The sequence below is a fragment of the Cydia strobilella genome, chromosome 3, assembly GCF_947568885.1.
Source record: "Cydia strobilella chromosome 3, ilCydStro3.1, whole genome shotgun sequence".
In the NCBI taxonomy this organism is placed as follows: Eukaryota; Metazoa; Arthropoda; class Insecta; order Lepidoptera; family Tortricidae; genus Cydia; species Cydia strobilella.
The window spans coordinates 19,401,700-19,413,911 of record NC_086043.1 but is presented as its reverse complement, the minus strand read 5'-3'; the positions used below and the strand labels follow the sequence as shown (position 1 = coordinate 19,413,911).

The following is a 12,212-nucleotide window of genomic DNA, read 5'->3' as shown; positions in this document are numbered from 1 at the left end:
CTCTTCCACGACGGCCCACCTTCGGCGCATCACAAGCGGGCTGAACCAGCCCACTTGGAGCGTCCTCCTCGGGCCAGCCCGCGACCCAAACAGGCCGGCCCTGGTTGCCTCTTCGCTTCACCGTGGGTGACCAAGCCACGGTTACTAAGCCCCTTCACCACGACAAGGTGAGCAACCAATGAGTTTTTCGGAACTTATGTACGAAGTATCATTTGATATTTACCAGTCGCTTTTCGGTGAAGGAAAACATCGTGAGGAAACGGACTAATCCCAATAAGGCCTAGTTTACCCTCTGGATTGGAAGGTCAGATGGCAGTCGCTTTCGTAAAAACTAATACCTACGCCAACTCATGGCATTAGTTGCCAAACGGACCCCAGGCTCCCATAAGCCGTGGCAAAAATGCCGGGACAACGCGAGGAAGATGATGATTCAGATTCGATATTCCACATCTTTGCCACATTTTCAAGACGCGAATCGAGAGGCATTCCGAAAAGTTACGCGTCCCCTTCTTACAAACCATGCCCAATCTCATCCTCTCGCCGCCCAGAAACCTATAAAAAGGTTTCCCAATCCATTGGATTTTGACATTTGTCTTGATAAGTTTTGATGCTTGGGCGGCTAGAGGCTATGATAAACTCATTGCCAACGCACATGACGCGTATTACTGCTTACTGTGCTGCGGTTCTTGTACCTACTCCCAAAACCATTCCGATCATAAGTTATGCTACATATCCTACAAAATTCCTGTTTAATAAAGCACCATTGCTTAAACCGCTTACCGACGTACTGCCTACATAGCACGGGTGTCATTGCAACCGAGGATCAGGTGTCAGCCACGCTTCACCGGCGGCCTCCGAGTCCGCTCATGTGAAAGTGACCATAGTTGTCATGTGCTGACTTGCCAGCAAATTAAAATAATTAAAAGGCAAAACATAATAGGTATGGGATAAAAGATGCCGTTTAGCAGGTAAAAAATTGCTTTTTTTGGCTAGGGCGTGCAGTGGTACAAGCATGTTGTTAGGAGGCAAAAATAAAATAATACCACTGCATTTTTCATGAAAAGTGTTAAATGTCAATTTTTTTGCATCAGATTAGAAAGTATTATATAGGTACTTACAAATACCTATTATGTCTAAAGATAATCAGTAATTTTCCAAAATAATGACGGCCTATGCACTACTACTTACAAAAGTTCCTAAATACCTAAGTTCTTTTGTATGTAGGTAGCATTAATGGTAGATACCTATTAAACAAAAGATCCCGATGGCTCGAAATGTATCCTTTATGGTTTAGGGCTATCAAATCCTTAAAGAACTAATAGGTACCTATTTAACAAAAATGTGGCTATAGCGAAGTCTATTTATTTATTTATTTAAAGTTTTATACGTTTAGTTTAGTTTTATACATAATATATGTGAATTATAAGTAACTTTCCCAATTTAATGAATAAGATATGCATGATCTATACATATAATAAAGCGAAAGAGGGTCGAAAGTCTGTACATGGAAGATATTCGAAAAAAAATTGGCTGGGGATACTTAGAATCGATAACAGAACACGTTCCAACAGTTTTCAGAATTTTTGTCTGTTTGTCTGTTTATCTGTTTGTCTGTTTATCTGTTTGTCTGTTTATTTGACCGCGCATAAAATGAAAACGGCTGAACGGATTTTGATGCAAACTTTACTAATCTGTCGAAAAAATCCACGGCCAGGTTATAGGCTATAAAAATTTGAGAAATTTCACCCCTGAGGGGGTTAAAAAGGGGATGAAAGTTTGTATGGGTTTCAAGATTTATTTTAAGCTAGCAATTTGAAACTTCGTAAAAAGATATATTATTGAATTACAAGAAAACTAATTTCAAAGTTTTTGAAAATTCATCCCCTAAGGAGGTGAAATTGAGGTTGAAAGTTTGTATGGAGATCAAATTTTTTTTCGAGTGCGTTACTTGAAACTATATATATGGGCATATTATTATAATACAGAAAAAGTGATTACAGCGTTTTCAAAAATTCTTCCCATAACGGGGTTAAACGGGGGTTGAAAGTTTGAATTTGTATTGTATTGGACAAATGCTTTGAAACTTCTTAGGAGGCATAATAGACGATTACAAAAAAAGTAAAATCAACGTTTTTGGAAATTTAACCCCTCAGGGGATTGATAAGGGGATGTAAGTTTGTCTTGGGGTGCAAATTTTATTTTAAGCTAGGAACTTAAAACTTTGCTAAAAGGTATTATATTAAAAATCAAGAAAACCGCTTTCAGCGCTTTTAAAAATTCATCCCTTAAGGTGGTAAAAAAGGGGCTGAAAGTTTGTATGGTGGTCAAACATTTTTTGAGTGCGGAACTTGAATATTTATATAAAGGCACAACGACGACTGGTCACCAAAAAATTACCCAATACCCTACTCAGAAGCCGAAGGGCTTCTTGCTGCAGAGGAAATAATGGGGCCGCCTCAACAGAATCCGCACAGGTCATGGCAGGTGCAATTATATGCAAATGGGGATGGAAAGAGAGCCCGTTGTATGACTGCGGCCTTGAAGACCAAACTACCCAGCACATTGTTGAACGATGCCAAAATAGACATTTTCAAGGCAACCCGGAGGACCTCTATACCTACCAATTGGACACCTGACCGAAGAATATAATACTCACTAGGAGAAGAACGATAACTCCATTCAAAAAAATGTCCCTTTCAAAAGTTATTTTATACGGGAACACCCAAATATTCCGAAATACGTTTTTCCGATTTTTATAACCACGATGGAATAAAATCACGGATGTGCTATTTCCGAAAACTTAAAATCCGATTGTCATTTTGACCGAAAAATCATTGTCCGATCGGAAGTAAAATAATTCGGTATTCAGAAATTCGGTCTTTGTAAGGTCGGAAAAATGAAATTAGTGATATTCAAATAAAGACTCACGTTTTAGTAATCCAGTATTCAGAAATTCGGTTTTTTGTAAGGTCGAAAAAATTCAATCCGTGATATTCAAATGAAAACTCACGTTTTAGTAATTATTACGGGTGCCTGTCGTGCCGCATCATGTTAAATTCGGCATAAAATATTTTTGGCATTAAAATTCGGCATCAATAAATTAGACAGAACTGCGACCCCGCGAACCCGAACTGTTGCCACAAGTGGGTTAGGTTAGGTTAGAACTGCGACCTCCAAGAGAACGAACTGTTGCCAGAAGTGGGTTAGGTTAGGTTAGGTTACTTCAACTTACTAGGAATCACGTCAATTCGGAATAAGGGCAATTCAGAATTCGTGATTTTGAAAATCGTAAATGTTAAATTCGGCGTTTGTCACTGTCGGAATTGTTATAATCGGGATATTTGGATCGGAATTTAAAATTTCGGAATAATGGCAATTCGGAATTCGTGATTTCAAAAATCGTAATCGTAATCGTACCTAATGTCGAATTAATTTATGATATCAAATTGATACCATTCCGAAATAAAAACCCAAAAAATATGAAAAAAAAAAATATTAAGTTCCGCCTCCAGGGGAGAGGGAGAGAAATTAGGGGTGAATTAGCCGCTTACTGACACAGACCGAATTCCACGCGGGCGGAGCCGCGGGCACAGCTAGTAATTTTATAATGTTAAAAGCTTATAGCGAAATTCAGCTGTCATTTTTTTGTTAGGCGGGACGTTTAGTTTTATATTAGTTAGTTTATTTAAATATCTTTTTTAGTATTAATTTTTAATTGTAGTTTTAGTTTATTAAATAAGTTAGTTTATAATTATATTTATGTTGTTAACCTAACCACAAGATGCAATTTGCATACATAGACACGAAGTTAGTGGTTACGATATTGTTTATCCATAAGTTCAGATTACATGCCTCGCGTAGCGTTATTGAAACGTCTTGGAAAATTATTGAAAACTAACTTGGACTTTAGCAAAGGAAACGTGAACACTTTTGCAACAATGGAAAATGGACACGAGTGAAAAAAACAACAAATTGGGCGATTATAGTTTGTCAAAGGACTGTCTCATTTCAAACCTAGACAGAGAGAATCATACTATCTTTGTCTTACACTAGTACTAGCACCCAAAAGAAAGGGTTTTTTTGTTCTTATTTACTGACAATTTGGTTTGACCAACTATACCTAACTATTTTAACTATATCGCAAATACGTAAATTGCTATAAGTATGAATGATGCCAATTAAATGTCATTATCATTATGTATGCATTTTTGATTTGCCAGATTGCTACCTTAAGGCTACTCACAGAGTCTTAATAGTCCTTAACCTATGTGTCATTACACTCATTACTAATTGCGTCAGAATCAAATTTAATAGTAATTCGTTTACTAAATCAGAGAAAAATCTTATTTATTTTCATGTTTCTCTAGTTCATTTTATGTTTGCAGGTGCCATTGCCTATTTTCATTTATTAATTTTGGAATAAATATTATTTTTGTTACCTATTAATTATTCTCCGTGTCTGAAAAAAATCGTTATTGACTTTTTTTATCGGGGTCAGTGATTGCTAAACGTTTTGAATAGGTAAGTCAAGACTACAATATTGGAAAAAGCAAGTTTTTGTAATAAACAAATGCGGTTGGGTACTAATAACATAAAAAGGTATTTATATGTTTTGAGCCTTTTTAACACATTCAGTGCCAGCGGGAGCTACGCGCTACGAGCGTAGCCAATAACATGATGAGAAAACATGTATGTAGCGAAAAGCGCCCATGAACAGAGAACCCGCCTAGCGGGTCGCTCGCAGTGAATGTGTTAAAATGCAATAATGCATGCCGCCTAGATTTCATAATGGTTATAAAATATTGAGGCAGAATATTTGGGCCAGTGGAAAATCTATCGAAAAATCAACAGCATTAATAAGTTTTGTTAAGTAAGTTCGGTCATTAATATGATAATAATCTGGTTTCATTGGTTGTTTCATCTTCATAGAAGCGAAACCATAACGTCAATAAAATTGAATTTAAAAAACGTCTAAGGAAATAGGAATATTTGTCACGCAATAAATGTCATGAAAAGTAAGGATTTTGTTATCTACTTTACTTAATCGGTTGTTTCGATACAAAATAAGAAACAAACACATTCTAAGAAACAGTTGCAGGGAATTTGCGAAAATACAAGTAAGGTATATGAAAGGGATGATATAGTCTATTTAAATCAAGGTTAAATAATTTCGCACTAAAGGTAAATAAAATTGGAAATTGGAATTGAAAAACCTACATAACCACAGGATGTCATTTAAAGCAAGCGAAGTACGTACCGATCTAGTTCACTCTTTACATGCCCTTTTAATTAAACAAGTGCTGCCCGTGCGATAACTGAACGCTGTAAAACTAACCGAATCTCAAACTAACAACCGAACACTTGCACAAACAAACCGAAATATTACTACCAAAACAAGGCACACAGCAGGCGTGTACTCACGAATGGCATCGCGCCGAACGTCGTCCGCTGAAAAATACCGTGAAATGTAACGTACTGGGTACAGGACGGTCGTCTCCGCGCTGAAGCCGCAGCACTCGCACACGCTCAGGTAGCACTCGTCAGCCGCCTCCTCGAAGGTCATGGCGCGCGCGCATCGCTTGGCTCTCCCGCGCTCACTGACGCGTCCCACAATGCGCGCCCCAATACTCACCGGCGGCTCCGGTTTTTCTTCGTCGAGCAGGTCTCCGTAGGGCGGCATCGTGTCCGCGTACCCCTCCTCTTCGGTGTCGTTGTTGTCGCGCGAATGCGACGGCGTCGGCGAGTGCGCGGGCGCCGACGCCAGCCGCACGCGCGCGAGCGCCACCGCCTCCTCCAGCGACCCCACTCCCGGCCCGTCCCCGCCCTCCCCGTCGTCGTGGTCCTCCGAGAAACACGCGGAGGCCTGCGCCACGAACGCGATCCGCCGCCGCAACGCGCTCCCGGGACTCGGGGCCAGCGGCTCGACGGGCTTTTCCATCTCGATCGCGCTCTTGCTGCGCTTCCACGCGGCCTTCGTGAAGGGGCGCGTCGCGACCGCGTGCTCCACGGCTATGGCACTGATCGGCGGCTCCGACGTTATGGGCGTGCTCGGTTCCGGTTCGGCGAGCGGCGGCTCCGGGGCGGTCTCCGGAACGCTCTCGACTGGTTCGGAAGGCGGGGTCGGGACGGGAGAGGATCCCGCTACTTCGCGCTTCCTCCCGATACTCCCCATTCGCTTTAACAGGCCGCCGCCCTCCTTTTTCTTTTTTTCCTCGCGCGGCGTCCCGGCCGTGCTCGGCGAGGCGCCGGACGCGTCGCTCGCCGCGTCCGCGCGCAGCTTCTTGTTTTTCTTGCGCATCGTGCGCTCGTCTCGAACGATCTCGCCGTCTGAGGCGGAGGACTTAGTGGAACCGGAGCGTTTAATAGATCCGATGTGGAAGGGCGAGCCGGAGCGGAACGGCGAGCGCAGCGTGTGTAGCGTACGGCGGAGGCGCGAGGGCTCGGCGGCGAAGGGCACAGGCGCGGAGGGCGCGAGCGCGGGGGAGGGTGGGGGCTCCTCGTCTCGCATGGTGGTGGCGCGAGCGCGGCGCGCAGACTGCCGGCCAGCTCGAATCTGATGGCTCCGCCGCGCTCCACTAGATCGCAAATCTATGATACACTTTCGACAAGGCCTTCCACAGCCCAACTATGAAAGGGAATTAGGTTGAGGTTTCGTAACTGGCCTTTAGAATAGATCAATAGGAACAATCGCCACCGAGTAGGAAGCGTCAATTCAGTGAGTTATGCCGCCGAAACTGGCGGTTCGTCCCGTGGCGCGGACGGACTGATAGATAGGAATGGACGTGGTTATAATTACGTAAACAACAAAGAAGCCATTGCACAAGCGAAGATAACAAAACTAAAACAACTGATCACGACTTATCGCTTACCCGAAACATGGAGATATCTTTACAGGTCGATCCGACACGGAAGCGCTTTCCTTAATGAAGTTACAGACAATAGGAATGTCGGTTGTATTCATTTACCACCTCCAAAAGGAAACTTTCGTATGTACAATTTGAAACACGATACGGTATTACGTGTGACGGTGCGTGAATTGAACTTGATATCTTCGCTTCGCCGTATATATTTAGCTTAAACTACTTAAGAATGACGTAGTGAATTTTGCACATTGCGAAAATTTGTAGTAAGTTTGCAGAAGCACTACATTACCTCACTACACGCCCGACTAAATTAAAAAATAATATATATAAATCATCATTATTGCTGTAAGTGTTATTTTGTAAGTTACTTTATACTCTTTTGTTTAATTTTTACTTTTTTTTCTTTGACTTGTCTATTGTTTGTGACACAAAGAATGTATGATGTGGTTGAATAAAGATATGATCTATCTATCAATCTAGACGTCACCAAAATCCTATTAGCTATCTAACCTGTCCTACAGTTAAGTGGTCAAATAGTGCTTCTACACCCCACTCATTGCTTATTGACCCCTAGATAGGAGTTGATGAACCGCTCATAGCTCGATATTTATGCATTTCTACGGTCTCAGCGGAAGGGAATCCTTACAACCATATATGACAGTACTTTTGATATCGACCGTAGATACACCTCATTGACTTTGCGATCTAAGTGAAAATAAGCATTAGTGTAAAGAATATAAGGTTGAAAGGGGCCTGGTAAGTACAGAAACAAATGAAGATGCATAGGAAAGGTAACACGGTAGTACATATTATGCCATGTTTCCTTGTGAGTATACGTCACACGCGTACGCAACATTTATAGGTAGAATTATTTTGAAATTATGAGATAAAAAACAAAAGGTCCTATATAATGTAGTCGATTAATAAACAATCGGAAGCAAATACACGTGATGAGTCACAGGTCTAATCAATTGATTTATTAATTAATCGCATGTATCATTTATATAGTTAGTTATAGATTACACTACCTACCAGCTAGGTACCGGACAAAAACATGAATGACGTTATTCATAAAAGTCTGTAAAAAAACGTTGATACAGCGTGTATTTTTAATACAACCGCAAATTAAAACATGAAACCACTTTAAAAGAAATTTAAATTTAGCCTTAACTAACAGAGTACCTATATATTTTTAATTTCGTGAGCGGCAATTTTTTGCGCAAAAAATCATCACTGTGACAGTTTTCGAATAAAAACAGAGAAGGTAATGCACACAACAATGACAATGCAATCAATGCATGCTGATTTATTTTATAAGGAAAAATAAAAGTCGTAACTTTTTAGTAAAATATATATTATGAAAGGTAATTCAATTGGGCCTTCAACTATATATAGTAACCTTTAGAATACCAAGGAAAAGGGAAAAACCAACTTCAAAAATGATAAAATGAAATATTCAGAAACTTAATTAATTTATTCGAGCACATGTCATTTATTTTTTAATATATTACTACCTGGTTATAAAGAACACTTATTTACTTGAATAAGATTTTTTAATCGGAAATTTTCAATCAAATTAAATAATCAATCATGATTGGATTTACTTTTTAAGTTTCATTCAGTACGCGTTGATTAAGGTTTATTCCTTAAGAAATTAGTTTATTGAATTACATTTCGATTTGATCAGGGATAATGTAATCATGGGGATTTTTAGTCAAATCATCGATTTTAATCATGAGCGCCCAACTCTGGCTCGTACATAGGTTTTAATTTACTAGACGGCGTTATTATATTTTCTCCTCACTAGCTCGGAAAGCCGTCTTTTATCCTTTAAAACAAGCGGGGAAAAACGCATGTTATCCACTAGTGGGGAAAGTAATTTGACCTTGGATGGAGCGTGTTTAAGAGCCAACAGGAGTGGTCATTTCTCCATACAAACGTACTCGACTGTTTCCTCCCTGGTTTTTGAAGCTAGAGGAATGATTTTTTTAACACAGATTAATATTGTCAATATCTGTGTCGGTGTGTTTTGCTTTTTTTGATATTTTTGTTTTTTAAGGCGCTAGAGCCCTTCAAACATGGCCAAAAATGGCCTCACTGACTATGCCGCAATGAGAGGCGTGGTATTCAAAAATGGTATCAATTAGCCAAAAAATCAAAACAGTCCGACACAGACAATTTCATAATCATTTAGATTTCCAAATTTGGTTACGATTGCTTAAGTTTTGGAGGAGGAAACAGTCGAGTACGAAACCTCGATTTTTGAGATTTTTACGCAGGATTTTTCGCCTAAGCTGCAGTTGTCCTTATCGCACTAATTTTAGGGGCGGGGTCAAGTTTCTAAATACGTACACGGACAGAAAAGTGATGGGCAATAGTCGACATTGAAAGTCGATAATCTAGTGATGTAATAAGTTATCGATAAACCATAACAAAGTCGCGATTTGCCTCTTAGTAGGCGAAGTAAGTAAAGTGAGTATGCACTTTGGTCTCAGGGGATATCGTTTAACACTATTTATTATTCCTTGGTTCATACAAAGCTGAGCTGACGCACTAGCTACGAGATTAAGTCCTGGCTACCCCCCAAAAAGGGAGGGGAAAAGTCGGCTTCTGCGGTCCAGTTTGCCTCTATTTCTACCTATCTCTTGATATGAGATCAAATTTGGTATAACTTTTGTGTAAATTAGGGACGAATAATTTATTTTAGAAATAATAGTTTCACATTTTCATACACAAATCTGAATATACGAACGAAAAATTAAAACTATATATAATTTTTGGTCACAGATTTGCTCTTTAGAAGCAAATTGTGGTGATTTGCACTAAAAATTAATTACACAATTTAGTTTATTCATTCTTTATTTAGAAAAGTATCAGTTCTAAGTACGTATTATTATATTGCTTTATATTTTAAAATTTTCACTATTATTCAAAAATTTATTTTAAACAAAGTATTAATTTTATTAAAACTTTTGTGACGTGATCTCATGAAATGGGCTCCACGAGGCGAAATACTTTTTACGCCAATTATTTTCTTTTTTTTTTAATTTACAACAAAGACGAAAGTTCGAAAAAATGTGGTTACTTAATAATTGCCTAACTTGTTGAAAAAATTACTTTACATAATATCAATTTATAACCGTAGTATATTCCATGATATGTTTTAAATACACCATATTATTTCCTAATTTTTAAAAGAATATTTAATACCTTTAAAATAATATCTGTCTGTCTGTCTGTCAATCTGCCTGTCCGTCTGTCACCAGGCTGTATCTCGTGAACCGTGATAGCTAAAACGTTGCAATATTTACGGATGATGTATTTCTGTTGCCGCTATAACAACAAATACTAAAAACAGAATAAAATATTTTTTTAAGTGGGGCTCCCAAACAACAAACGGGATTTTTTGCCGTTTTTTGCGTAATGGTACGGAACCGACTCGCACTTGGCCGTTTTTTGTTAATAGCTTTGAACTTTTTTTATGTGGGAATAAACGCTTCGAATACATTTTTCTAGACATCATTCTGAATCCAATGAGGTATCATACGTATTTTTAGGAGTTAGTATCTCTATTAGTGGCAGCCGTACAAGCCCAATTTCAAAGAAAAACCGCAAATCGATGTACAGGTTAGCCGTTTGGCACACGCATACTAAGAGGTCAAAACAAAATTTTTGACCCGCAGTTTCTAAAAAAAATCCCTTAGGAGGGGTATGCTGAAACATTTTTTTTGTATGAAAAAAAAAAACATATTTTTTTTCCAAAAACCTATCGTGTGTGGTATCATACGAAAGGGCTTTTTGAGGCGATTCTAAAATTATACCACATCATTACATTTTAGCCATTTTTTTGTAAATTAAAACAAATAGAATTTTCAAAACACACCAAGTTTGCGGTCAAGTTAAAGGGTTAAGTAGAACTGTGTCACTTTGTATTGAAAAAAAAAAAAAAAAACTAAATAAATTTTTTATTGCTTTTTTGGGGTTACATATGAGGATATCACGTATCATTTGTACAAAAAAAATCAGCCATATCGTATCTGGAGGAGCCCAAACTTGGTATGTTTTGAAAATTCTTTTTCTTTCAATTTAAGAAAAAACCGGCCAAGTGCGAATCGGAATCGGGCGCCGAGGGTTCCGTACATTACACAATTTAAACAATGTATTTTTATGTGAAACGTGAGTGAAAGGTAAATTGCGGTTTACGATTTATAACGTATTAAAAAAAAACTACTAACTAGATCTCGTTCAAACCAGTTCTCGGTAAAAGTTGGCAAGGTAATGTACATCATATATTTTTTCAGGTTTATCATTCTCTTATTTTAGAAGTTAGAGGGGGGTTACACATTTTACCACTTTGGAAGTGTCTCTCGGTCTCGCGCAAACTATTCAGTTTAGAAAAAAAATATATGAGAAACCTCAATATCATTTTTGAAGACCTATCCATAGATACCACACACGTATGGGTTTGATGAAAAAAAAAATTTTTGGGTTTCAGTTCTAAGTATGGGGAACCCCTAAAATTTTTTTTTCCTATTTTTGAGTGAAAATCTTAATGCGGTTCACAGAATACATCTACTTACCAAGTTTCAACAGTTCTTATAGTTTCGGAAAGAAGTGGCTGTGACATACGGACGGACGACAGACAGACAGACATGACGAATCCATAAGGGTTCCGTTTTTTGCCATTTGGCTACGGAACCCTAAAAATGGCTAAAATGCAATGATGTGGTATATTTTCAGAATCGCTTCAAAAAGCCCTTTCGTATGATAGATGAGAAGTATACGATAGGTTTAAAAAAAAGTTTTTTTTTATACAAAAAAAGGTTTCAGCACTCCCCTCCTAAGGGAATTTTTTTTAGGAACTGCGGGTCAAAATTTTTGTTTTGACTAGTATATACGTGTACCAAACGGCTAACCTGTACATCGATTTGCGGTTTTTTTATGCGAACAGCTTACACTATTTTTTTCACCACCTTGAACCTTTTGTAGACTAGACTATTGTCCCAAAATATTGGGCGACGACCGGTCGTCTGGCCTAGGAGGTAGTGACCCTGCCTGTGAAGCCGATGGTCCTGGGTTCGATGATATGATATGATGAGCACAGATATTTGTTCCTGAGTCATGGGTGTTTTCTATTTGTATTTAAGTATTTATATATTATGTATATCGTTGTCTGAGTACCCATAACACAAGCCTCCTTGGGCTTACCGTGGGACTTAGTCAATCTGTGTAAGAATGTCCTATAATATTGATTTAATATTTATTATTATTTATTTATTTATTGGGTTTCATATTTATTCCGATCAGAATTAGGAGCTCTTCAATTTATACCTATTTTTATCAAAATCT

General features: G+C 38.6%; 1 protein-coding gene across 6 annotated transcripts in view; it reads right to left on the bottom strand.

Moving 5' to 3' along the window:
* The window catches only part of LOC134756054 (ras-related protein Rab-32), a 32,009-nt gene that overhangs the window by 11,426 nt on the left and 8,371 nt on the right, over window positions 1–12,212 (bottom strand). Inside the window, exon 1 of one of the 6 annotated variants that reach the window (XM_063692845.1) lies at window positions 5,477–6,976. The exons of 3 other annotated variants lie outside the window; for them this stretch is intronic. In XM_063692845.1, coding sequence (XP_063548915.1) covers window positions 5,477–6,508 — 1,032 coding nt within the window. In that variant the 5' untranslated portion in view covers window positions 6,509–6,976. Of the gene's footprint in view, window positions 1–5,421; window positions 6,977–12,212 lie in introns of those variants that run through there. 2 more of the 6 variants (XM_063692846.1, XM_063692850.1) reach the window with 2 other exon arrangements.